At 44.0% G+C, this 25,798-nt stretch overlaps 1 protein-coding gene across 17 annotated transcripts in view; it reads left to right on the top strand.

The window, feature by feature from the left end:
• RBFOX2 (RNA binding fox-1 homolog 2) overlaps positions 1–25,798 on the top strand; it is a 171,092-nt gene that overhangs the window by 42,719 nt on the left and 102,575 nt on the right. The window contains exon 1 of one of the 17 annotated variants that reach the window (XM_059846324.1): positions 14,265–14,487. The exons of the other annotated variants lie outside the window; for them this stretch is intronic. Within the exon in view, the coding sequence (XP_059702307.1) occupies positions 14,473–14,487 (15 nt within the window). The 5' untranslated portion in view covers positions 14,265–14,472. Of the gene's footprint in view, positions 1–14,264; positions 14,488–25,798 lie in introns of those variants that run through there. 17 annotated transcript variants of the gene reach the window in all.

Raw genomic sequence — 25,798 nt, 5'->3', positions numbered from 1 at the left:
TTTCTTTATTGAATTTCTCTAAATGGTTTCAGAGCCTGTCTAAACCTTTGGCATCGACAGCATCCTGTGGCAATAGCTCCCTACTTGAGGTATTTTTTGTCGGAGAAAAGTTCTTCCGTACATCACTAACTTAAAACTGAGGTGGTTTTAAAGCTCTTGGGTGAGGGTGACTTGGGGTCTGCAGCATATACATATCTATCTATAGATATATATATAGATCTAGATATAGGTACAATTTTTTTTTAAACCCCTTGAATAATACCTGTGCAGCTGTTATTTCTAGGTACCCAAAAGTGCCGCAGCGCGTTGCTGCCGGACAGCCCGTGCTCTGTGGAGCTTCGGCTCTGTGCCGTGCCGTGCCAGCGGGGGTGTCCCGCGGTGCCGGGCGGCGCTGGCGCTGGGCTGCCGGGAGAGGGCAGCCGGCGCACGGCCAGCGCTGCCCCGCCCCGCCCCGCCCCGTCCGCGTCCCGGGCCCGCGCCTCGGGCTGCCCCGCTCAGCCCAGCCCGCCGCGCCGACACGGGGGCTCGGCCCCTGGCGTCCCGCCGGGGTCCGGGAGGTGATTCCTCATAGGTGCTTCTGGAACGGCTCTTCTGAGCCAGGGAAGTTGTATTTAGAGGCATGGGGAGAGGGCAGCCCCTTCGTGCGTCCTGTGCCGGCGTTTGGTTCGCTGAAGAATCACAGTGGAAAAGGTTTCCGCTGAAGCCTTTGATCTCTGAGCAGAGGCAACATCCAGGAGGGGTGTTGGAGGAGGAGTGCTCATGAGAGACTTGCTTTTAGAGGACAGCCTAAGTAGGCATTCTCTCGGCTCTCCTGGCTTGAGCAGGATCTTGGCCCGAGCTGTTTTCTTCCAGAGGGAGGTGTGCTGCCCAGCACTGCTGGCACTGTGAAAGATGGTCTCCTCCTTTGGGCATGCAGAACCTGTGCTGCCGTGGTGGGTTTTCTCCAATGTGCATTCTGCACATCATGAAATTGCACAGCTTTCAAGTGAATGAAGAGCATGTGTGTGAATAAATATTATTCTTGCATCTTTATTTTTTTGAAGGTGCCTAGAGATTCCAAGAAATTCAACTGGTCAGTGCAGTTACAGAATGTGGAAAGATGCTGAAAAAGATCAGATGCTTATGGTCAGATCCTTTACTAAAGGAAATTAAGCCAACAGCAGACATACATTGCTAATTTTTAAGGGCTAATAATGTCAGATCAATTTTAGTTTTTTGTTTGACATGGCAGCAGGCCTGGCAGACAGAGAAAGCTACTGGCTTTGGACATAGTCCCACATGACCTTTACATAAACTAGACAAATGAAAGGTGAAATTAAGAAGGGGCTGAATGCCTCATTGGAAAACCGTATGTGGAGCAATTATATCATGTTTTTCTGTGTGTGTGTGTCTGATCTGGAGTCTTAACGTGGTCTGGCTTGGCTGCTCTGCTGTTCTCTAGTGCTCATCAAAACTGAGGGTAATAAAACAGTGACTGAATATATGTATGTGCAAGGCCTGGCAGCCTTTGGAAGGTAGGATTAGAAATTGGAAAGGTCACAGTAAATTTCAGAAATGCCCTAAAATCCAACAATGTGAAATTGAACAAAACCAAGCTGTATTAACAAAAGGAACTGTATATGCAGTGTAAAATGGAGACTTACTGGCTAAGCACTAATATCCAAATAAAGATCTGGGGTAATAGGAGATAAACTGAGTATGTGGTGCTGGTTTTTGTAATTTTGAAAACCTGGAATGCATTTCCAGGTATGTCAGGTAAACTGCAGAAGACAGTTATTCTTTGTAGCTTAGTACAGCAAGTGGAGCACTGTGCCTACTTGTAGGCACTTTGGGACGTACACAGGTGAAATCTGGAAAATGTCCAGGGAAGAAAAGGAGGCTCAGGGAACCTGACACAGTAGGAAAATACCAAGCTTGTTCCTTCTTTTAAAAAGGACACAGTGGAAAATATGGAGTATGGGGATTGATTATTTACCATGTCCTTTGAAGACAGCTTAATTGGTATCAAGAAAGGCTTAAATTGAATATTGTGAAGTAAACCAACATTTTCTGATTCAATGTAGTGAAGTAGTGGAAGGGTAATTTAGGGGATCAGAGTTCCAGTTTCTAGGAGTCTGTAATAACAAGTTAGGCACTTCCTGATGGATGTTTGTCTAAACGTGCTCTGTGCTGTCCCTGAGCATGGAGGACCTCTTGTCTCCCCTGTCCTGTGTTTGCGTTTTGTGACAATCAAAAGCCAGTTGTTACCACTGACATTATTCCACAGCCACGTGACTGCTCTTTCTCTGTCTTTTAGGGTTCTTTTTTGGTGTGTGTCTGAATTGTAAGATAGGCGGTTCCTCTGCTCCTATATGATCTTGAAAGTGCCCAAGATACTTTCTTTGTGACATGTGCCTCAGCTCTGTTTCTTCCTGAGCTTGCTTATTACTCAAATGGTGCAGGGTATTCAGCATCTCTGAGTCAGTCCTTCATTCTGTCTCACAGTAATAATATCTGCTATGTATGAACCTTGGACTGGTCTGATGTTTTAATTTCCCATCAAGCTCTCTGGTCAGATTTCCATTGTGAATGTGTTTAGAAGAGAGATTATTATTATTTTTTTCTTTAAATAACATAAACTAATATGTCCTTGCTACCCTACCTGCATGAAGAAAGGACTGAGAAGATTGAGGAGGAGCATTTCCTCAGGCTGGGCAGGGGGCATGCTTCTGCCTGCCTGCAGCTGGGATCTGCACCTGTGTGCCTTACACCAAGTCCGGCACAGCTTCTGCGCCCCGCCCCTGCCGGCCGCTTCAGCGGGACCCCGAGTAAATGAATGGGATTGCTTTCTGTTCTGCTGACTTCTGCTGCATGGTGAGTGAGCAGCTCTGCATTGGCTGGGGAAGGATGCTGAGTGCAAGCAGCCTACCTCAGTGAGCTATGCAGATGCTCCTGAGAATACCTGGTGGATGGAAGATGGTTTCATTCTTCTTAGTATTAAGGGAGAGGCATTTCCAGCAGTAGCATAAAGTTGCTCAGAGCAGGCATTTGCCAGATGGTTTCAGCTCCCCTGAGGTTTTGGGATGTGAAGGGGAAGGGGCCAGGAACACATTTTTGATTCATTCCATTTGTAGATTAATCGGCACTGTCCTGGCTTAATAAGTCTCTTAGATTTCCCAGTGGAAATGGCACATGTAATTCTGCCCAGGTCGTGCTCTGCACCCCTGTGTTGAAGCTTTCACAGCAAGATGCTGTGCTGCCGCTAGCAATATCTGCAAACCAAGACTGGAGGGGGTAGGGTTTTTGGTGGAGGGAGAGGTGAGAAAAATCTTTTTAGTAGAAACTGTTAAATAATGCTTGTGGGAGTGAAATAGGTTGTGAGAATCTGCTTGAATTCTGAATTTTGGTGGGGACATATTTGAAAAATATTGCAGTAATAACTTGATGTTAGGAGGCTTTTTTACCCCCCTTCCATTCTGTATTAATTGCCAGCTAGATTGCATTTTCCAGGAAGTCTGTGATTAGAGGACAAGGGTGCTCTTCCTGATAAAGGTCAGAGGCTGCTGTCTCCAGAGGCTGTTGATAAAATGATGAGAACTGTCTCATGGATTTTAACTGAAAACCTCAGCAGATCCTGTGCTGCTATTTACCTGGGGGTGAGGGTAGGCAGTCCCCTATGACATGTCTCTTCCCACCTCTGTTTCCAAAGGCCAGCCAATTGTTCAGTGGATTTAGTTGCTGCTGCTGCCCACACAAGAGATTTGTAGCTCATGGCACTTTAGGAGGAATCTGTGGTTTTAACTCTTGCTGCCTTTGGATTTCAACAAGTTGCACTCTGATGTCATAGCAGCATCATGCTCCAGGCCCCATAAAGGTTTAGCAGTAGGATTGCATCTCATGAGACCCACTGAAATTCCTTTGCAGCTGGATTTTGTTGAGGAGACACTTTAGGTACTACCAGCAAACACATCTTCGTGTTTTCTGGTCCATTGTTCCTGCTACACCTGGAGAGCATGAGCTACCCTTTCTTACAGGTCAGGAGGACAACCGTGGCTAACATTAGCAACAGTTTGATCCTCATCTTTATTTCTAGGGCACCTGTCATCCTGGCTCCTTGCCATGGTCTCTCTAAGTTAAAACAGTGCTGCTCATTTCCAAGTGCTTGGAGAACAGCATCTTGTTTTCCAACCATTTATGGTAGCTAGCTCCGATCCTTTGCAGGGTCTGGAGGAAGACTGACAGGGGCCAAAGGAGTAAATGTCATGAGACTCGAGCTTTCTGTTGAAAGCTGAGATAGAGATATTTTACATCCCGTGGTATATGTAGCCGGATTTAGGCTCCTTGGTATTTCCAGTAGAATGGCATTTCAGAACTGGGAGCTGAACTCTGACAGCAGCGTTGTCCCCAGTTGCTGTCAACTTCACCCCAGACGGAGAACTGCTGTTTTTCTTGAGCAGCTGCTGCTGCAGAGCAGAGTACGGGAAAAATGATCGTCTCTGAAATAATTTGAAATAGACAGATAGAGCCAGCCATCTGAATGTTACTCAAGAATTAATCTAATCACTGTGTAATATGTTCTTACTGGTTTATCCTACCTAAAGGGCAAAGTTAACTACATTAAGCACAATTTGGAGCATTTGATTTCCTTCAGACTTAGACTTTGGATACAGCTGTCTATCTGTGTACGAATTTCGAGGTTTCTGGGCGTCTCTAATCCAGTTTGTAGTGACATTACCATTAGATAACCATAGAAAGGCCTTTATCTGAAAGGGAAACTGCATTCTTCAGGTCGAACAAGGATGAAAAAAGATTGTTCTGGTCACTGTTGCTTTCTGGAAATTTGGGAACAGGGAACAATTTAATATATTGTTGCTTTTTTATCCAAGTGAGTAGCTTCTCTAGCAGTTATAATACTTATCAGATGGCATGGTTACACTTCAGAGCTTAAATTTGGATTCAGATAAAATGGGACTCTATTGCATAGGACCTAGGACACAATAAATGCGTGTGTTGACTAGCCATAGTTATTTCAAACCATTAATTTCATCTATATCAAGTGTGAGTTGCTACTCATTCAGTCTGTTAGTATTAGAAAGGGATTGGAAGAATAAGGAGGTTGCAATTAATATCTAATGGAAGAGTCTGATTTTGCCAGAAAATGCAACAGAATGGAATTCACAGTACTGTTTGTTTGGGTGTGGGGTTTTTTGGTTTGTTTTTTTGTCGTGGCTGCCTGTCAGAGAAAGAAGGGAAAGTGGATGAGCCTTAATGTGCTGAAGGTGTTTGAAGGTCACAGTATGTGACCCCACAGACTGCAGTGATGCTTAATATCCGATCTACAGCTGGTCTGCTCCTATGAGAGCCAGAATCCTCCTGATTCAAATACAGTCATTGACACAAATGTCAGTTTGTTGGGACGTCCCATGTGACAAAATGCAGGTGTTTTCAGTACTCACTGCATGTGAGATCTGTTAAGTCAGAGGTATCTATCTGTATGCCTCTTGGAAGTCCCGTATTAAGTATATACACTAAAAAGACTCTGAAGAATAGATTCTCTCTTGTCTATAAAGTGGGAGACCAGTAGTGCAGTTAGTCTTTACATGTACACATTTTCTAAATTGTCTTCTGCCCATAGTTCCCCGAGGGACCAGTCAGATGGAGGGAACTGTTTGCTGCAGCCATGAGAGTAATCCAGCTAGATGGTGGTGGCACAGGTATGGTTAAAGAGTGCTTCGTTCAGAATGAGATCAGAAGCAGAATTGCATTTCTGACAACTGACCTTTGCTGATCATTGTGAATTGAAGTTCGGGATATTATATTCTACAACTAAAATTTTCCGGTAGCCTTTCTGTCATCTCGAAATCTTTCTCTGTTTTATATCTATTTATACCTCTTTTCTTATGTTTTATTAATGCCTTTTACATTTGAACGGTCTGCTGTTCCTTTATGTGGCTTGACAACTGCCAATACCCTTGTTGAAATATTTTGCTTTTAGTTCTGCTAATAGCGATTTTGCCTGGGTTTTCTTACTCCCGTTATGTAATGGAAGTATCTGCAGTCCCCAGCACGTGTGTTTGGTCTCTTTCCACCCACCCATACTTATCACAGGTAGGTGCTGTGTTCCACCAAAGTCTTTTAGCAATTGGGTTTTGTTGTTTTTCAGATGTCATTCAGTGTTTATTGGTGTTACCTCTTCATTAGCTGCAGTCATTCCTTTCTTCTTTGCTGATTATATCCTTGTGCCATTTCCCACGCTGAAGCCTTATTTCAGGCTTTCAGCTATTTTGTCTTCATTAGGTACATTAGGCTGCTTGGGAAAGTCATGGATTATTCTTCTTCTCAGAGGGTCAAATGAAAGAATGCTATTTGAATAAAAGAAGAAATAAGGCATCTGTGACAATAAGGATAAAAAAAATGAGCAGAATGTAGTATTTGCTGATTTCTTCCCTCTCATAGGTGTATTTACAATTTGCTTTAAGTTTTTATTCGTCTTTGAGTCTCTCTAAGTTTAAGAGAATGCATTTTATACCATTAAAAAGGGACATTAAAACCCAGTTTTCAACCCAAGCGATAAAGGATAGAATTTTATTCCTCTCTTTAGCAACTTTACCATCCTGTGATTTGTAAACTGCTTTCTAAGCCATAGTAAAATAGATCCCAGCAGTACAGGGCCTCTGTAGAAAAATATAGTAGCCATTATACCTTGATATACTCTTATTGCCTAGGAAAATACTACTGTTATTGAAAAGGAATTTGCTCAGGGCAAGAAGGTATCCATTACTTCCTGAATAACTCGCTAACATTGTTAACCTTCCTTTGCACAAACAAGCCAGGAGGACTCCCTTTCTGCAGGATGGTATTACTCTCCATCTGTATTCCCCTTTAATATCAATAGACCTAAACCAAAGTTTCAGCGAATTAGTAAATGCCCCTGTGGTCCAGACAAGAGAGCTGTGCCCTGTCTTCCCCTTTACCTTCTGTTGCAATACTTTCATCTTCATACCCTTTCTTAATTTCTGGCATGGTGGTGTGCTGATGAATCACTCATGCAGTGCAACCACTTGACATGGTAAACACAGAGACAAAAAAAAAAAAGGGGTAATTTTGCTGCAGCTTGATTGATGAGGTTTTGAAAGCAATTTCCTTCTTGCTACCTGAAGTCTCATACCTTGTATTGGATGCCATCATCAGTTCATCCTTTGGTATAGCTTCCTTTGTGGACTAGAAAGAGATGAGTTGTTAATGTAGGAGCTGAGCTGATTTTTTTTGTTTGTTTGGTTTTTTGTTTGTTTGTTTATGACTTCCTCTTCAGAATCCACAGCCAAAGAAATACCCTGTTTAGCACTGACAAGTCTAGGACACAGGGAATCTTTCTGCCCTTTATCAGTTCAACTGGATATTGTACTCCTGATTTGACACTAAAAATAGACTTTTGTTGGAATTTGATGCTTTGTAATAGCTTTCTGCTACTCCATAGAAAAACTGAAGGGAGATCAACTTTTTTCCCTTTATGAAGGTATTAAGGTAGATATTAGCTAACCAAACTTTAAAAAAGTTATGTTTAAATACCAGAGTTGGAGCTTACTCTGTTACCCTCTTACAAGTACCTAAATATATTTGCTCTATGCCAGTTCAGTGTGGACTTCAGACTAGATCCTTGTGTGGTAGAATGCAGAAGATAAAGCCTGAAAATCAAGCCTAGGGTGGCAACACAGCAGCAGAGAAACTTTTTCTTCTGTAGATGTTCAGATTGCTAGATTCTTCTCAGAAAGTATTGGAGGATTGCAGACTTCACTCCTCATCCACCATAGTAAGGCTGACAGGTATAATTCATGGAAATTCCCACTTGGCTGCCCAACTCATGTTTGCTATATCCTGGGAGTGGCTGCATAGTCATTCTGTTTCTGCAGATGAATGCCCAAACTGGAGCTGTGAGAATTCCTTACATCTAAATGCTTGCATGCTCTTCAGTGTTTAACTTTGAATTCTCTGGCTTCACAATTTAGTTTTGTTCATGTGGGTGTTTTTGGTTTTAATTTAAAAGTGTATTTTTGGGAACATGTTTTCAGCAAAGTACCTTTCCTAGTTACTGAGCTTTTTTCTCTTAAAGAATTGGCAGTGCCTTCCTGAATAGTGCTCTTGAGCACAGTTGTGAGGAGAGGAAAATCCCAAACAAACTTGAAAAAGCTTTTCTTGGTAGCCATTTCTTTTTTTTTTCCCTTATGTACTTGAATGATAAGCCTATGAATTGAGATCTCCTGGAGTTTATTTAAGGGCTTACATTTAACTACTGTCATAAGTCAGTAGCAGGACAGTCCTTAAAAATTGTTGGGTTTGTTTGCATGTCAGGGAGTTTTATTGTTTCAGGCTTTCTGCTTTTTGTGGAAGATAAACTAGCCCTTGATAGGTTGCTTTAAATAAGTAGTCTCTCTTCTGAAGCCTCTTGCTGTACCATACATCAGGAGAGAAAACAGGGAATCCATTTTCAGTAATGTAGTGGGTTGCTCTATAACAAAATGTCAGGTTTTTTTCTTGTAATATGCCAATGTTTGGCTTATTTGCTTGGCAAAACATCTGAGAGGAATTGTGGTATTTTCCTGGATGATTTATTGCATGCACTTTGTATTCTTGCTTCCTTTCATAAACAGGATAATGCAGAGTGAGGCTTCCTGTAGTCCTTTCGGATGCTCAGAGGAAATCTACCTTGTGGCTCAGAAATTCTGATAATCACAGATAATCCGGGATCCTGAGCAGAGGCAGTCTCACAGATGAACAGTACTCTGCAGCCAGGGTAGTCTCCAGCGGCACCCAAAGGAGCAAACCGACCTCAAAGAAGATCCTCTTATCTCCATATGAACTGCATGTGTGCCCAAGGCTGCCTTCTGTGCCTCTCCCCAGATAGCTTCCAGCCCCATCTCTAATCTTCTTTCAAAAAGCCAAAACAAACCCCAAATAAAAATCAACCAATCAAACCAAATAAAACCCCCCAAGACACAAGGCATGCCCAAACCCACGACTAGCAGAGGTCTGATTCCTCTGTTCTCTTCCTGGGATCTTTTGCTGGAGTCAGATAAGCCATGGAAAGCAGCCACTGAATTGGAGAAACTTCCCTCTGGGTGCCATAGAGCATGCTGCTGTTCCAGTCTCCAGTCAGACCTTTTGTAGATGGTTTTTGAAATGTTTGCTGTGGTAGGACAATGATTGAGTCTTCATCCTTGGTCTGAATCTGACTTCTGCATAAAATATGGACACTCAGTGTGGCTTTTGGCTGTGAGGATCTGCTTTCCTTCAGTTTGAAATTAGATTTCCCACTTGAACCTTCTGCAATCTCATGCCTTCAGCAATAGTGCTGCTTTCCTGATGCAGACTTCTGGTATGATGGGGGCTGGCTAAACTCAGCGAGCAGCACCAAGGCTTTAATAATAATGGCCTGCCAGAAACACCTGCATTTGCTGTTGCCATTGCATCACAGTTGTACTTCTGGCCTTATGGCAGGTTTAATGCTAGTGCTTGTAGTTAGGGCTTATTAGAGCTCCAAGTGCAGGCGATGCAGTTCAAAGCAGACTGCAGTGTGCACATTTAAATATGTTCACAGCTGTAGTACAGTTAAAACCCACTTGTTATCTGGTTGCATCCCTTTTGTTTGCAAGCTCGAGGTAGATAAGAGTGCCACAGAGCTGTTTGTTGGGTAGCTGTTGGAACATCTTCCTTAGTTACTGCTGGAATGGAAGGCATTTTGTTATCACAGACTGCAACAGCTGACTTTTCTCCAAATATAGAACAGAAATACGTATTGAATTCTTTGGCTCTTCCTTCAGTATTGGGAATGTTTCTACCTTTTCCCCATAGTAGCAGATGAATGCAGTTGCTGGGGTTTCTATTCTTGAGAAGCTCTAAAAACACATTATCATTTTCCAGCTCTGACAGTGGATTTTACCTCCTGTCGCTAGGATTCCCTTGTAAATTTTATTTTTTCCCTTTCTAATTTCCTTTCTATTTTCTTCTTTCAGCTTTTCTTTTTTTTCACTTGCTAGAATATATACAAGTGTTCAAGTGCGGGGATGTGACAGGGAAGCCCGATAAGCAATCTGTCTGTCTAGGAAAAATGTGCCACTGTACCTCTGGTCCCACTCAAGTGCTGAGTATGTACCTAGGTGCATTGGTTTGGTCTCTATTCTCCTTACACACATCCAGATGCAATTGTCACAATCACTTTAACTAAGCTACTGCTAATTTATATTTTTATAATTGATTGCTCTTTCCTGTCTGGAAAAGATGGAATCTAATATAGACTTATTAATTTTCAGTGTAACACTTCTTGAACTAAGAAATTGTTTTCTCTAATTTAGCAGTCTGGAGGGTGTTCTTTGACACCAGCCCCCCTATGCCTCCCGCAAGTGTTGTCACATTAGAAATTCCAGATGATCAGATGGGATTTTCCCTCCATTATGAAGAGGTGCTCATCTAGCCACTCATCCCGTGTGCTATCTAATGTGATTTCAGTGGCGCGTAGCAGACACACCAGCTCGTACCCTGTCTTGAGCTTTATCTGCTAGAATGTTAATCCACGAGCATTTGAAGTCATACGCCTCTGAGACACAGTCAGCTAGAAACAGATAACAACTGTTTGAAACTGTGCCGTGCCCATTCCCTGCTTGCCCACTCAGATCTTTCCTAAATAGGCTAGAACTTTCAGTAAATTGTTTTTTGAGCATTTGTCTTATTTGAAACCTATATGCCAGCAGTATATTTGGGTTGAGTTTATGCACATAACTGAGTAGTCACAATAATTCTTGTACGTAATTAAAGCTTTTGATACTGGTACGGAAACAGGTAGTGTTTTTTTTTCTTTTTTCCCAGTGTCTCATATTTTTCCGAATACCTTTATACAATATTAAATAGGTGGTTACTTGCTCCTTTTTTTCTTTCCCCTTTTGTTACTTGCTAAGACCGTCTTACTTCTCTAACAAGTATTAAAGTCTTTGCAGACTGCTTTCTTCCCCTTTCACTTTGATTTACACAACAGCCTCCCATCAGAGAAGAGGGACCAATGTTTCACTAGACTACAGCTCTCTGAACATTTTTCTCATAGCTTGGTATGTATTAATTTTAAAATCTTTTCCTTTCTACTTTTAATCCTTTTTGAGACGTGAAAGATCCCTAAGAGATAATGTGTATTTCCACACACAGCAGCCTTTACAAGCTCCCTGACACTTTTCCTGTAAACTGCTGTTGTTAGGATCATGGTAAAACATTTGCAGGGGATTCCAGCTTCCTGTATCAGAAGCCTGTCTTAGTCATGTCTGTCTTTGTTTTTCTGGAATAAGATGCATTGATGTACTGTTGTCCACTTGCTCCTTAGAGAATATTTCGTGTTCTTTTAGATGAAATTTTTCAGAAAGAAATGTCTTGTGTGGATACTCTTTATATACCAGCTAATGTAGTTGAAAAATCTGTAACAAAGCATAATGAAGACCTAATTACTCATCTAGTTGTTCCTCCTTCCCCCCCCCCCCCCCCCCCCCAATTGCATCAGCCAAGCCAAATCTTTTTCTTGCTTGTAATCTGAGGCTAAAATCGCACTGCTACCAGTTCTGCAGCTGTGCATAGTGGTGGGCATGTGCTTCATGTTCTTCGTGTTGGTTTGAACCTCTGGGCAGTGGCAGCTCTCTTGAAGCAGGGTGGTGGTGCCTCTCGAGTCTTTCTGCAGCCTCATTTCCTGACCTGCTGGGTACTCCTCTCACTGCTTGAGAATATTGGGTGTTGAGAAACCTGCTCTTGCAGTTCAATCAAACAGGGCTCTGCTCCAGGACAAAGGCATTACATCACCAGAAGCCTGCTGCTCTCAGTAATCTTTGTGTGCCTTCCATGGAGAGGTGGTGGCTTTGGACCAACGGTGGCAAATAAATTTTGAGGTAGTATTTAGATGATTCAATGAGGGTTCATGGGTCTTATTTTGATTTGAGGTTGAATGTGACATGCACAATGTGGAATTGCTGGGATGATTTCTAACAAGCCTCAGTTACTGAGATTAACGAATAGGCTTATTCTGAAAGTTTTTATTTTCTTTCCCTGAAGGTGGCCTAAAGGATGAGAGCTTGGGGAAGAAGGGGAAGAATTTTTTTTTTCCTTTTTTTTTCTTTATAGGAATACATATGAACTAGGATTTATTTGGGTTTGCCTACCTGGTCCATGTGCTTTCTCACTTTTTCCCGTGCACACAAGGAATCTCAGCTTTCATTTAAATGACCATAGGATCATTTTTTAATTGTGATTCTGAATCAGAAGAAAACCTTGATGGCATTTTCAAGGCTATCTGGTGCAGAAACGTCTACTTCAATCTGCAGGCTGGCTGAACTAGTTGTTGCTGCTGGTGTGACCCTGCTTCAGAGATGTTAACAGAAGGGTCTAATCCTGATGCAAATGTCAGCATTGCTACTGTTTGGCTCCTCTCAGAGCCTTTGAGAACAGGTTTGTGAATCACATGCTTCACTCTTTGGAGACTGTTGGGCAAAGGCTTTTGTGCAGTAAGTGATTTTTAGGAACATTGCTTTTCACCCTCTCCACATGACCCATTGTGCAAAAAGGTGAGAGCAGATGGGAGAGCAGAGCAATGCCATAATGGAACAACCCTGTGCAATCTCAGCTTTCTGGAGGAGCTCTTGCTCCTTTCCCCGGGCAGCAGAGCTTGGGTTTTCTGGGCTGGAAAGTACTGTCTTGCTTGTCTTCAACCAGCAGATCCCTATTGACTGCTGTACCCTGGTGAAGGGAATAAACCTTTTCTCCAGGTTTCTCTGTGGGACTGCAGTGACAGTCATGTATTTATTTTCTTTGAGCCCATCAGCCTCCCATGTGCTCAGGCCTGTTCCTGGGACAAGCCTGACCTGGGGTGCATCTGTGGCTTGCTGCAGGTGAGGGAACCTGGGGAGGGTGGAGCGCACCTTGGGTGTCTGGGCTGGCTGGGACAGGGGGCCCATCCATCTGTCACCCCATGTCGACAGGGCCTCGTGTGGAGCCCGGTGTGTGCTTTGCTCCAAGCCCCCTGGGTTGCATTTAAGTAATCTGTAAGTAGAGGAAGCAGAGGTGATATGTGGAATAGCACCATTTCTATATCTTCAGCTGAGATAAAAATATTTCTTCAAAACTCATTTCCAAGGAGACCAGTACCTCAATGAAAACACTTTTTTTTTTTTTCTTTTTTTTTTTCCCCCATTTGAGATGAGGCCATATTTAACTTAGCATTTGGAGCCCGGCAAGGGAAGTCAGTTCTTCATTTTGAGGCGGGAAGGGAAGGGGGCGAGAAACCCGTTTTCCTAGTTTGGAAGAGTGGTTTAACTGATTAATGAGTTGCGAGGTGACACTCATCCTGTGGCATCGCGCACGGGGGATGGGACGAGGATTTGCTCGTGCCGGGAAGGGCTTGCTGGTGCTTGTCGAGGAAACTGGGACGAGTGTCTTTCGCCCAGCACGCCTTTCCTGGGGCTGCCGCCCCACCGGCAGAGCTTTGCAGTCCTGAAATTGAAGCAGGCTGGGACCACAAGGCTGTGAGGGCACTTGCCCCAGTCAGACTTGGGGGGAAGCTGCCTCCAGGCAAGTAGGAACCCGATACACTCTGAGGAACAGGAGCCAGCTGCTGCTTTCCCTCCAGCAGTATGCAAGTCTGTAAAATACTGGTGTGGAGCCACCTGCGAAAGCAGATTAACCCCTTTATCTGCGTTGCTTCTCTTCCCCAGCTCATGCCAACAGTGGTTATTCTTCCTGAGGGAGCCCCAGGGCTGGCAGACACAGTTTTCTCCTTAGCTTCAGGATCCTGTAGTTATGCCCCTTGATGCCTGTCAGTGGTTTATGATTAAATACAGCTACTGAATTGTTACTGAATTTGGGGTGTTGACTAGGGGGGCTGATGAAGATGTGCAGAACATGCCTATGGCACTCTGCGTGGCTCCTGCATCTGCGGATGATTCCTGGAGGAGCAATTAGTGGGGGGAGAGGAATGGGTCCTCACCCCCAGTGACCTTGGAGGATAAGTTTTTTTTCTGCTTCATTCACGGCTACAGTTCCCTTTTCTAAAGTAAGCGCTCTCCAGCGCTGGGAGCCGGGCTGCATTTATTACTAACCCCACCCATCCCTGCCTATTGCAAGAATCTTGTGAGGCCGAGATTGTGTTTTTAGAAGCAGAATGACAGAGAGAAATTCCCTGGAGGCGAATGCAGAGTGTGTGCTTGCTGTGCACGCCAGTACAGACACACGGGGCTGGGAACTCCCAGGGAGAGATTAAGTGCGAGAGAAGAGCGCAGAGCAGCCAGAGCTGGAGGAGGGGGGTGGAGGAGGCGAGACGCTTTCTAAGCCTCAAACTGAGCCCTTCGGATTTTTTTTCTTTAAGAAAAAAAACCAAAAAACACCCTCGACCAACCTCGGTCTCGTCAGTCTTACTGAAGTGCCTCTTGTGTTGCCGGATCATCTCACTGCTGGGTTAGAAGGACCCAGGCTAACATGATGTACCTCTGGGTGAGTAGGAAGCGTGTGTGAGGGCTTGCACACTTTGCACATATAAGGAATGGAAAGCTGAAGGACTCTGCACTAACGTGAGCGGCCTTCAATGTTGGGCTTAGCTCTGTGCAGCCTCTACTCACTGTGGGCTAGTCTTCCCTTTTAAAAAATAATATTTCGAGCAAGTACTATTAACTGGCTATCAAGCAGGCTTTTCCTGTGGTTATATGTGCCTCTAGAGAGAGTAGTTTTGGGCAGATGCCTTAGAGACAAAATTTTTGGTATAAAGCTGCTCACTGCCAACTGAGAGACCTGTGTGTGTATATATAAATTTTTTTATGCATAAAGCTGTTCCCATGTGCCTCCACTTTATTGGATTTTTGGTGTTACTAAGAGACATCCCAGGTAGTGAAAGGGTGCTGCTGAAAGGGATCTGTAAATCTCTGAAGGCTAGGAGAGGAGCAGGAAGGGTTTAGATAGTTTTGCAATTTGGGACTTTGAGGAGGGGGGGAGAAGCTCTTTTGAGAAAAGCTGGATGCAAGCTTGTTTTTCCAGAAGTGGCACAGTTACTCAAGTTTCTGGTGGAATATGGAAAATGTCAGGAAGAAAACATGTGTAAAGTGTTATATAGATCCAGCAAGCAAAGTAATAGTTTATACAAAGGCATATAGTTTTTCAGCCTTTGAGCAAGGACTGGAATTTCCACTGGAGCAGTCAGCTTTTAGACTGCTCAGCCATCAAGGTATAGTTTTGTCTGCTCCTGGGCACCCTTGAGATCAGCAGTTTGCCATTGTGTTTCCTTACCCAGATATGTGAGGTAAAGAATAGTTGGGTCCCAAGGTTTTGGTTTGATTTGGTTTTTTGTTTTTTGTTGGGTTTTTTTTAAAGCCTTGTTTGTAACTCAGAACGAGAGGGTTCTCTGTGCCTCTGGCTGCTTTGAGTCCGGCTCCCCATCACTCCCAGGAACAAACACTGGTTTATTTTAGCAACAAAGCAAACCTTGGAACCCAGGCAGAAGGATTTGACTTCCCTCCTTTGCGCATACACACACTATCTTTGTTGCAGGGTAACCTGATTCTTCACAGGGGTATGCACACTTGCCTGGTTTCATCCAGCAGGCCCTGCTGGCTGGCACGTCCACCTTCTGCATTCAGCCCCTTGCCACAGCTTGGGGTGCTGGTTTTTAGGGAGAAAGACTGGGCAGGACCCATGGCTCAGCTAAGATTTGTGCTTGGTTTGGTGGGTGGGGTGAGAGGAGAAGTAATTCAGCCAATGTTGCTGCTGATCTTAGATAAGGAATGAACAATGGAGATGTTCCTTACTGTGCTGAAATGGGGAGGATGACTGGGAGCAGAGGAGAGCTGGCCTGCTGTCTCACCTCCTGTGCTGAGGGGTATGTGAGCACCTAGTATAAAATGTAGGTGTTAGCCTGCCTAAAGACCAGCTTTGGCCCAAAACATGAAGCACTGACCTGGATTCTTAAAAGAAGGATGAGTTTTGGGATGCTTGCCAATGGATGAACCCCATTGGCTGCTGCTTCTGCCTGCACCCAGAACTTCAGGTAGCACTACTGCTGTGCTTGCATTGCAGTTAAACTTCAGAGAAATGGAGAAAATAAGTATTAAATGCTTGAATAGCTGAAGGGGTTTTAAAGTCATCATCTGGGCACTCTGCCATGATAATTAAAAAAATTAGTGAATTTTTGCTATCTAGATATGATCGTTCCCTTCTCAATACAGGTTACACTATTACTTTTGGGGAATCTCCTCCTTGGACCTTTCAGGGATCTTTTCCTCTGTGCCCATTTATGTTTCTGCTTTAAGCTCTTTTTATCCTGGCAAGCTACATAACCTTTAGCGGTAAGAACAAGGAGCCTCAACTGACAGATCTGGTTTGGTGTGGGGTTTGTTGTGCCTCAGCTGTGCCAGTTTCTTGCTTCCCTGCTCACAGGAACTCAGAGGTTCCCCTCTGCCTCTCATTCTCTTCTTGTTGCCTGTGCTACCTTTTTTTCTATTCTGTGCCTCTTGTCCTTGGGATGTCAGGACTTCAGTAGATGCATGGAGATTTGTACTGAGTCATTCCTTAATTCAATGCATGAAGCTACATTAATGCAATGTTAAATTTGAGGTTTTAAATATGCAAGTCCTGAAATCCAGAATTAAGATTACCACAGCAACCATAATGTTTCTCCCCCAGCCCCCCATCCCCCAGGGGTGCATGTTACAGAATTATCTTCTTTGAAGAGATTGTGCAATATTGAGTGCTGTCAGGTTTGACAAACAGTAAAATGAAAGGGAGAATGCACCTTCCTCTGCAGCTGTGGTGTGGTGTGGATACTGAACCTAGACATACAGGCTACCTGCAACATCACAGTCCCTGATTATAATGCTGTCCATGGAATGGAGTGGTGGTGTAGCCTTGGTTCAGTCTGACATTCCTGCTTGCTGAACTGTATTCCCTCGGGTGAAACTTGTTGCAGGATACTCTTAAATATTTGAGAGCCTTGTAGACTGCAGGAGATTGTGGGTTGTGGAGATCTGGAGAGTAGGAAACTTAAAATATCTGTTGTGATGACCTAATGCTTGGCATTGTGAGCGAAGTGAAGGCAGCAGACTATCTATGCCATTAAATATCAAGAGAGACTATTTATCTTAACAGTTTCGTTGTGTAGGATGCAGCTGTGTAAAGTCTTTCTGAGGCAGAGATGGTGTGATTGTCTCTCTGATGTTGCAAACCATTTGAGTACATTGTCAGTGTTGCAACTCAAGGTGGGTATTTGCCCTATGTATAGGAGGTGCATATAGGAGTTCTGTTTTTGCAGGCAAGTGTTTTGTTTGTGGGGGACCATCTAACCCTAGTTTTGCGTCTTCTCACATGCATCACCATTTGTGTGCAGCTGTCTGGGCTCTTGAATTGCTGAAGAGAGCTCCTAGTCATAAGTTCTCTAAATGGGACATGGCTAATTTGGGCTGTGAAGGCAAGAGGGTCTTTGTGCTGAGGGTGATCAGGAGTGACAACACGGGGGCAGGTGTTGTGCTGGTGACAGCCAGGAGCAGAGTGGTTTGAAGGTGGGAAAAGCATTAAACCCTTTACTGGATAAGAAAGATCGAGTTTTTTCATTTATGAGCAGATGAATCTTTGTGTACTGTGAGTCATGAGATATAATCTAGAGTCATTTCATTCCAAGTATTTTCTAAAGAGCATGATGTGTTCTTAGAGTTACATATATGAATGTTGCCTTGTTGGAGGTCTGTTGTTACAAGAAAGGTTGAAAGGAAGGGGCAGCAGCCCTATGAAGCAATTTATCAATCATCCTTCTCCTGTGCTCAAAGACAGCTGAAACTATCAAAGGCAGGAGGGACCAAGGTAAGGGAGGTCCATGCTGTTGCTAGGCTTCTGGTAGGAAAGCACCGGATTCATTGCTCTGTTTATAGTGGGTATGGATAATTTCCGCATTTCTCGCAGCCGTGTACGGAGTACATGCTGAGTGTTTGTCAGAGGGCTGGCTGCCTCTTGCAATGAGAAATGATTTCTTTCTCTAGAGCCCTATGAAAGTGAAGATCTTACCTAGACCCACTAATTACCATATAGCAGGAATAGTGCTAGTAAGCTTGCCAAGCACATTTTGATTTTTTTTTGTTGGTTTTCTTCCTGACCTGTCTTTTACTTGCCTTTTTGTCACTTAAAAGTCTCTCTTTGCATTCACTGGAATAATTTTTCCCTCTAGGCTCCGAGCTCATCAGCTTTACCACCAAGGGATTGGAAACCCAGCTCTGCTGCCAAACTTGAGTCTTAGCAACGAGCTCTTCCTCACGCCAGGTCTTTCTATTATTTGTTTGGTCTTTTTTCATGAGGTAGCTACTGCCAGTGAAAAGTATGGACATAATGGCATACGTTTGATAGCAGCAAAACAAGTGGCTATCCGGGAAAAACTGCCTCCCTGCTCTCTTCTGGGACGAAGCCTGGGGCAGCTCTTGCTGGAGAAGTCTAGCTGTGCCTCTAGGTCTTTGGCTGGAACCTGTTTGGTAGGCATGGCTAATGAACGTCAGCCGTCACCCAAAGCTCTGACAGGAGGGAGAGCAGGTCCTGCGTGTGAAAGGTGTGTGCATGGCATGGGCACTGCTGAGAGAGGTGGAGATGGAGTTGCCTCTGGGAGACTGTGGCTGTGAGGATGTAGAAAGGTTTTCCTGAATGAATGTTAGAGGTCAGGTCTGGGTGAGTTTCTGTGAGTATGTTAAATGACATTTTGTGTTAATACAAGCACTCATTTTTGGATTCCTGCTCTGGAGCAGAAAAGCCCTGGAAAATCATAAAATGGAGCTCATGGGAAAATCCTCGAGCTAGTAGCCTGTAAGCCGATTCCCCAGCCTGCAAGTCCCTGTGGTGCCATGCTGTGGCATGCATACGTAGCAGCTTGAATGCAGAAGTAATATAGTTATGTTTGTCCAGCACTGCAGCTGAGATAATGAGTTCTGCTGCTCGATAAGGTTTATTAGCTTTGGTGCAGCATCTCATGAACATGGTTATAGTGCTTCCACACTCGAGCTGCTCTGTGCACAGCTGGGTTGGGGATGTCTGCATTGCGTTCCTCTGGGGCTTTGTGTGATAAAGCAACTTGCATCTATTTGCATCTAGGGTTTTATACAGGCTTTGGAGATTTAGGAAACAGAGAAAGAAGAGTGTATGAAAGAGATTATATAATGTGACTGCCTGTGTTATTAGAGGACTAGAGCTGATAATCCAGGTGATCTTTTCCAGTTCTGTGTTCCTGCAAGTCTGTAATCGTGGAAGATGCCAAGGTCACTACTGAGACAAGAAAGCCCAGTGCAGTTCAAAAAGAGAAGCTATTTCAAATTAAGGTACTGGCTTCAAAAGATGAAGATTCAGGATCAGGATGCGCTGTTCTGTAGGCTACAGTGATTTTATCCAGCTTTGTGTAAATCAGGTGTACAGCACATTGCCATCATGTTCAGGAATTCCCTTCTCTGATGAGTCTAAACAAAAGAATTAGGGGGATGTAGGCTTGCTTAGTTGGTGTAATTCTCCGGTGGCTCTTCTGCCTGACTGCTGTATTCCCACCTGTGCAAACAGTGGTGAGCACAGGGGACTTGGTTTGCTGTAAGCCTGTCCAAGTCTTGGAAGACTGATAGGGGCTGGGTCCTGTTTAAGTTAGTTTTTCACAAAACAGCCTGTTTATCTTGGAAGAGAATAAGCTGTAAGAGAATAAGGAGAGAATAAACCTCAGTCTTTGTGATTTTCTGCTGAAAGCTTGAGGAAGAGTGCAGATAATAGCAATTTGAGACTGAACATCTGTGTTTCCTGCACTTCCCATGGTGCTTATTTGCTAATCTTAATTCCATATGTGATGGAACTTTACTGTTTTCACAGAATCACAGAATTCTTAGGCTTGGAAAGGACCTCTGGAGATCATCTAATCCAATCCCCTGCCAATGCAGAATCACTTGTAGTAGGTGACATAAAAACATGTCCAGATGATTCTGCAATGTCTCCAGAGAGGAAGACTCCATGATTACCCTGAGCAGCCTGTTCCAAAATTCTGCCACTCTCAATGTAAATAAGTTCTTGTTCATGCTGAGATGGAACTTCTTGTGTTTTAGTTTATGGCCATTGCTCCTCACCTGTCGCTGGGCACCACCAGAAAGAGTCTGGCAACAACTTCTTGGCACCCACCTTTAAGATATTTAAATTCATTAATGAGATCCTCTCTCATTTGTCTCTTCTCCAGACTAAACAGGCACAGCTCCATCTCATATGAGACGGTCCAGACCCCGCATCATCTTTGTGGCATCTACTGAACCCTCTGTGGTATTACCTTGTGGTACAGCACCCCAGGTGGCCTCACTAGGGCCAGGTAGGAGGGGGAGGATCAGCTCCCTTGACCTGCTGGCCACAGTTTTTCTGATGCACCTCAGGCTACCACTGGCCCTCCTGGCTGTGAGGGCACACTGCTGATGGTCAGGTTGTCATCCACCAAGAGTCCCAGGTCTTTCCCTGAAGAACTGGTCTCTAGTAGGTCCTGTACTGGCACTTGGGGTTATTCCTCCCCAGGTACAAGACCCTAATTGTTGAACCTCATTAGGTTTTTCTCCACCCAGCTTTCCAGTCTATCAGAGCTGTCCTAACCCCCAAGGTAATGGCAATGTTATAGGAAATGTCCCTAAATGGACCTGAATTGGGGTGGCTTTTTTGCCACAGCTCTAAGCAGTCATTAGGGTAGCAACTGTGTATGCTTAACTGTGCATGCTTAACCAAAAGCATGATTGGACAGCTTATGCAATTAGCTGGAAAAGATCCCCTCATAGTTCAACAAGGGCTACTGGGTACAGCAAGAGCTTGAGTGATGTAGAGGGGTCAGAAAAAACGTTCTCTGTATGGAGCTGTCAGTTTGGAGAAGGAACTGCAGTCTGCATCTGCAGAACCACAGCTGTGGATGGTACCCTTGTGTACCCAAGGCAATGTGATTCACCCTGAAGCCATGCACTGGAGAGGCAAGCTGTGCTGATGGACCAGTGCAGATAGTTCCATGCTGGAAGTGAAAACAGGCTTGCAGAAAATTAAGAAATCCATTGAGGATGTGCTTTGTGCCCTCCCGTGCTAAATTCTTTTGCTAAAAATGTTAAAGGTTCCTCAAAGCTGTGAAGAAGCTTAAACAAGTAATTAAGTTTCCTTCGTCTGTCCCTTAAATTTAGGTTTCATTGTTCTCAGAGTCCTGTGTCTCATGACTAATATACTGCCTGCACAATGCGCTGGCTGATTTTTTACCAGATGGTTCTTGGGTCTGAAGCTGAATCCAGGGCGAAGGCAGTTAGTTTTTCTCCTGCCTCAAATGAAAGATGCTGTCCCCCACACAATGCTCTGATTGAATCTTGGCCATAAGACAATAATGAAGTGAAAATATTTTGACCAGATGACAATTTTTAAAGATATTCTTGGGGATTATTATTCATGATATTTAAGGAGCTGGCATAGATGATACTAGAACACTCCTCTGCATTTTTTTTATAATTTATAAATCATCTAGTGTTGAAACAAAGTTTAAATGCAGAAAAATGCTGGAATTCAAATATGTATACGTGGCTAGAAGATAGAAAATGTGCAGTGTGAACTGCCTGTTCCTATTTTTTCACTTTTCATTTTTATTGTAGCGGTCTTCTTTTTCATTCCACCCTCAATCATGATAGTGGTGTCTCCTTGCATCCATTACATACCTTTTGGATGGAGAACCCTTGTGAGTAAAGACAAAACATCTCTCAGGAAGGTGCAGCATAAGTGGGGGGCATAAATCTATGGGGACCATCTCAGCAGCACTGCAGAGCAGATTTGCTCTGAGGCCTGTTGGATCCAGCAGTTGTTCCAGCTATTTTCCCTCCTCCTCCCCCCTGTTTATTACACTGGGATTTTGGCTGCTGCTTGAGTGAATGGCAAATCTTTTTTTTTGGACCAACCAGCTGAAAAGGAGAAGCCCATTCAGTGTAGGTGAGGCTACTGACTGTGGCATCTTTTAAGAAATGGGTGGTATTGGCATTTTTATGTTTTAGTGTTGGGGAAAATTTTCTTCTGCAGAAGAAATTTGGGTGGAGTGTATACAGTGTGTGTGTAACTGCTGTTTCTAAACACCTTTTGGACTGAGAAATGCTGTAGAAATATGAGATCCTTTAATGCTTTTTTCTTGCATAAGGAATGTTGCTCTTCAATGCAGCTGTTAAGCTGTTGTGAACAGGTGTGCAATAAACACCCCTTTCCTTTTCAACCAAGAGTGATGGTGATGGATACCCTCTCATTTAAACATGCGTGGCTTTCTCGCCTACAAGAATTTAAAACTTCAAAAATAGCATTCATATCTAGAAAGAATATCTAGCCTTGTCCTGTTTCCCTCTTCCCCTCCCCCTTGCTACCAACTCAAATTACCGACAAGTGCTGGAAATTTCGGGGCAGGGGAACAGAAGTGCAGCTGGCCTGCATGTGTTGCACCAGCTGTAATGCAAATGATACATGCTGAAAGAGGCTTTTCTCACTTTTGTAATTCTTGGATATTGTTGTGCAATGGGGACATGCGACAATTTGTCTTAAATGTGTTTGCTGATATGTTCTGCAGAGTATACTGCGTCCTTTGTTCCTTGCCGGCAAGAGGCAATATCAAAATCCAATTGCCTGTTGGCAGCATGTCTGCTTGCAGCTGGGACTGTCCTCCTGCCTTCCCCATCCATCGGGCCTGGGGTGATCCCACCACACTTGATACCAGTCAGTGCAGGGCTGGCCAGAAAACAGACTTTGGTAAATCCTCAGCTTTCTTGGCTTTTTGGACAATTTGTAATAAACCGCAATATTTTTGTTCTTTATTTCTGAAAGTGGCATTGCCGATTGCTCTTCTGCCTGAGAGAGCCAAAAGGGAAGTGCTTGGCTGCCTGTGCCCTGGTTGTTTGTGGGTACCAGTCAACTTTTCAGCTGCTTGTCTGAAGCAGTAAAAATACAGGGGCTGGAGGTTCAGTTGTGTAAAAACAAAAGCTGATGTTGATTTAATCCCATTACACTGCGTTGATCTCTCAACCACTGGACTCTTAGTAGGATTCCAGCTTTAATCCTGTAAGGATCAATCTGGCCCATTGCTTTTCTGTCCTGATCCTAAATCCCCCTTTAATCTTGTTAATTATACCAGGCCTTTTTTGGTTTCATTTTTTTCCCTTGTGTACCAGAAAAAGCACACTAAATCTTCGTGTTGCTGTCTCTGACCTGGTGTTTTTACCCTTTGCTCATCCTGTTGAGGAGCAGGTTCTCCTGAAGGCTGGTTTCATCATTCATAGCAGTGCATTTGGTGATCTGGTGTCTGCTGCTTCAGTCTCCTGTGAAGTCAGCTGTTTATGCTGTTATGTTGAATCCCTCCTGGTTCTGTCAGTTGTTTTCTTTTTTTTTCATCTGTTGTTTGATACTGTGCTGTCTGAAGGGGGTGGGGAATCATGGATCATGACAGCCACTTTGAAATTGCTTTCTTATGTTAAAGAAAAAGGGTTTTTGGAGCAGAATCCCATCACTGGAGGAGAAGACAACATCAGGGAATATGGAGCACTGCTCAGATGACGAGGCAAATGCTCTGAGAAGACTGGCACCTGTGTCAGGGCCTGGGTAGTCCCATGGCCCACAGATATATTCTGAAGGTCACAGAGAAATTCAGCTGCTTAAGTCAACCTCTTTATGCTTATATGTGTTTGGGTGGCTTGAGGAGAGGAATAATGTGCATTCAGACTTGAGGCTCTTTATCTTCACATTGCACTGTCTGCAGGCCTCCAAACCCAGTGCTGCCTTTTCTGTGTAATGCACAAGGCCAATTTCTCACTGTGACAATCTGCTCTTGGCACTTGCAGTAGAAACTAGCAGTGCTTAATGTATTCATCTCTGTTATTTCCTATAGTGTAAAGAAGAAAACCAACTCAAAATTGCACCTACATTTGCTGTAACTCGATCAAGAGCTGACAGATCATTTCTGGAACATGTCTGTGCTGGGATCTTGACTGTTCTGCCAGATTTTATGACTTTATCTTGCAGTGTTGCTCCTTTTCTCTCTCCTGTCCATGCTGCTCTGCCTCACCCTGCAGAAGCTTCTACTTTTCCAGCCTTTCAGCTGAATTCTGATTTCCCACCACCTTGCCAGAGCACTATGGGGCTGATATCTCTCCTTGCCAGAATGCAGGCTGTAGGTGTGGGTCTACCATAGAAGTAGCCAAGGTGATTTCCTTTTAAACCAGACAGAGGGGAAACCAGGTTGGGATCACAGAGGATGAGCTCTATGGATGTGTTTATTCCAATTGAAGCAGCCCTTGTGCTTAGTTTTTGAAAAACACTTACAGCCGTGACAAGGAAGTAACAATTGCTTTTAAGGAAACGTGGGCATTTTCCTGGCACTTCTAGGGTTAAGGAAATTGTAGAGGGGTGACATGGTGACAGTGTTCCCTATTTTTGTGTGTTGCCAGTAGCGAGAAGAGGGAAACTTTGATTTCTAATCCGCTTTGGAGGAGGCTCCATATCAGGGCTGCACAGAAACATCCAGTCAAGCAGCTCCTTTATCATAAAGGGGATTTTAATTAAAACTGTTCTTGCATCATGAGCGAAATGAGCGTCAGTGCCAGCCAGCCCTGTACTGGGCATTTATCTCCTTCAAACCACATTACCAGTAATTGCTGCATTAAATCAAAGTCGAGGGAGATTACAGGTCTGAATTGGGCAGGCGGCCGGTGCTAGCGTGGGGAGCTCCGTGCTGCCGAGCCGCTGATACGGGAACCCCCTTGGCCCCCCAGCTGGGGGTGAAGAGTCGGAGGGCTGCTGGATCCCAAGAAGCCCTTCTCATTACAAGACAGGAATTTTTGTTATAACCTAGGAGGAGTGGAAGGCTGTATGCTTGGAGCATTTTAAGCTGCTGGTGTTTTTCTATTAACTTGCTTTTAAAACAAACAAAACCAATAACAAAACAAACCCTGTGGCCTTGCCATCCCATTTCTGTCTCCTGTCTGGATCTACCACAGATGTTCCCTTTTGTTCATTGTCTGCTGCTTATTCCAGCCTGAAACTTAAGAATAAATCACCTCTTTTCTTGATATATCCCTTTTTCCTCTCCTTGCCACAGCTCTGTTGTGGAGCTGCTAACTTGGTTCCTCTCTGTCCCAATATGAGAGGGCTTCTCCCCTTCTTCACCTCTCCCTCCGCTGAGGAATTGTGTCTGCCTTGACCTGTGGTTCCTTTGCTAACTATGGCTCATTAGTTTGTTTAATTATTTTTCAGGTTTTTAAGCATTCTGTCGTCTCTAGGTCTAGAGCAGCTGTTTCCCTTCTTCTTGTCCCTATACTTCAACCTTGGTCTCTCTAAAAAAACATCTGATCATCCTAGCACTGGTGTTGCTTCCACTCTCCAAACTTCTGTCAGGGCAAGGCTGAGGAATGGCCATGGCCACATAAGGTCTCAGGCATGTAGACTGGCTGAGGTAATTAGATCTGTGTGGGCATTCACTGAATTATCAAAATGTGACAGCTGGACTTTTGGTGGCTGTTATTACCTCTGTCCCATAATTACAAAGAGAGTAAGCCAGGAAGAGAATGTGAAGAAAACATGGGTGTTTTTCCTTTTGAAAAATGACTGCCATTTTCTTTGTTTTTGCCTTGATGTTGGTTGCACGTTTTCCTGTTTTATTGCTGCCAATCTTGGGGCATTTGGGTGGCAGTGATGGTTTTTCTTCTATTTGCCCAGAGGTGTTGGCAATTTGCCATCTGAAATTTGCTTCCTATAGCGTTTGCACATCTACTGTGTTCCTGTGCTGCAGAAT

Source organism: Haemorhous mexicanus, chromosome 5 (genome assembly GCF_027477595.1).
Source record: "Haemorhous mexicanus isolate bHaeMex1 chromosome 5, bHaeMex1.pri, whole genome shotgun sequence".
NCBI lineage: Eukaryota > Metazoa > Chordata > Aves > Passeriformes > Fringillidae > Haemorhous > Haemorhous mexicanus.
This window is presented reverse-complemented; position numbering and strand designations above follow the sequence as displayed.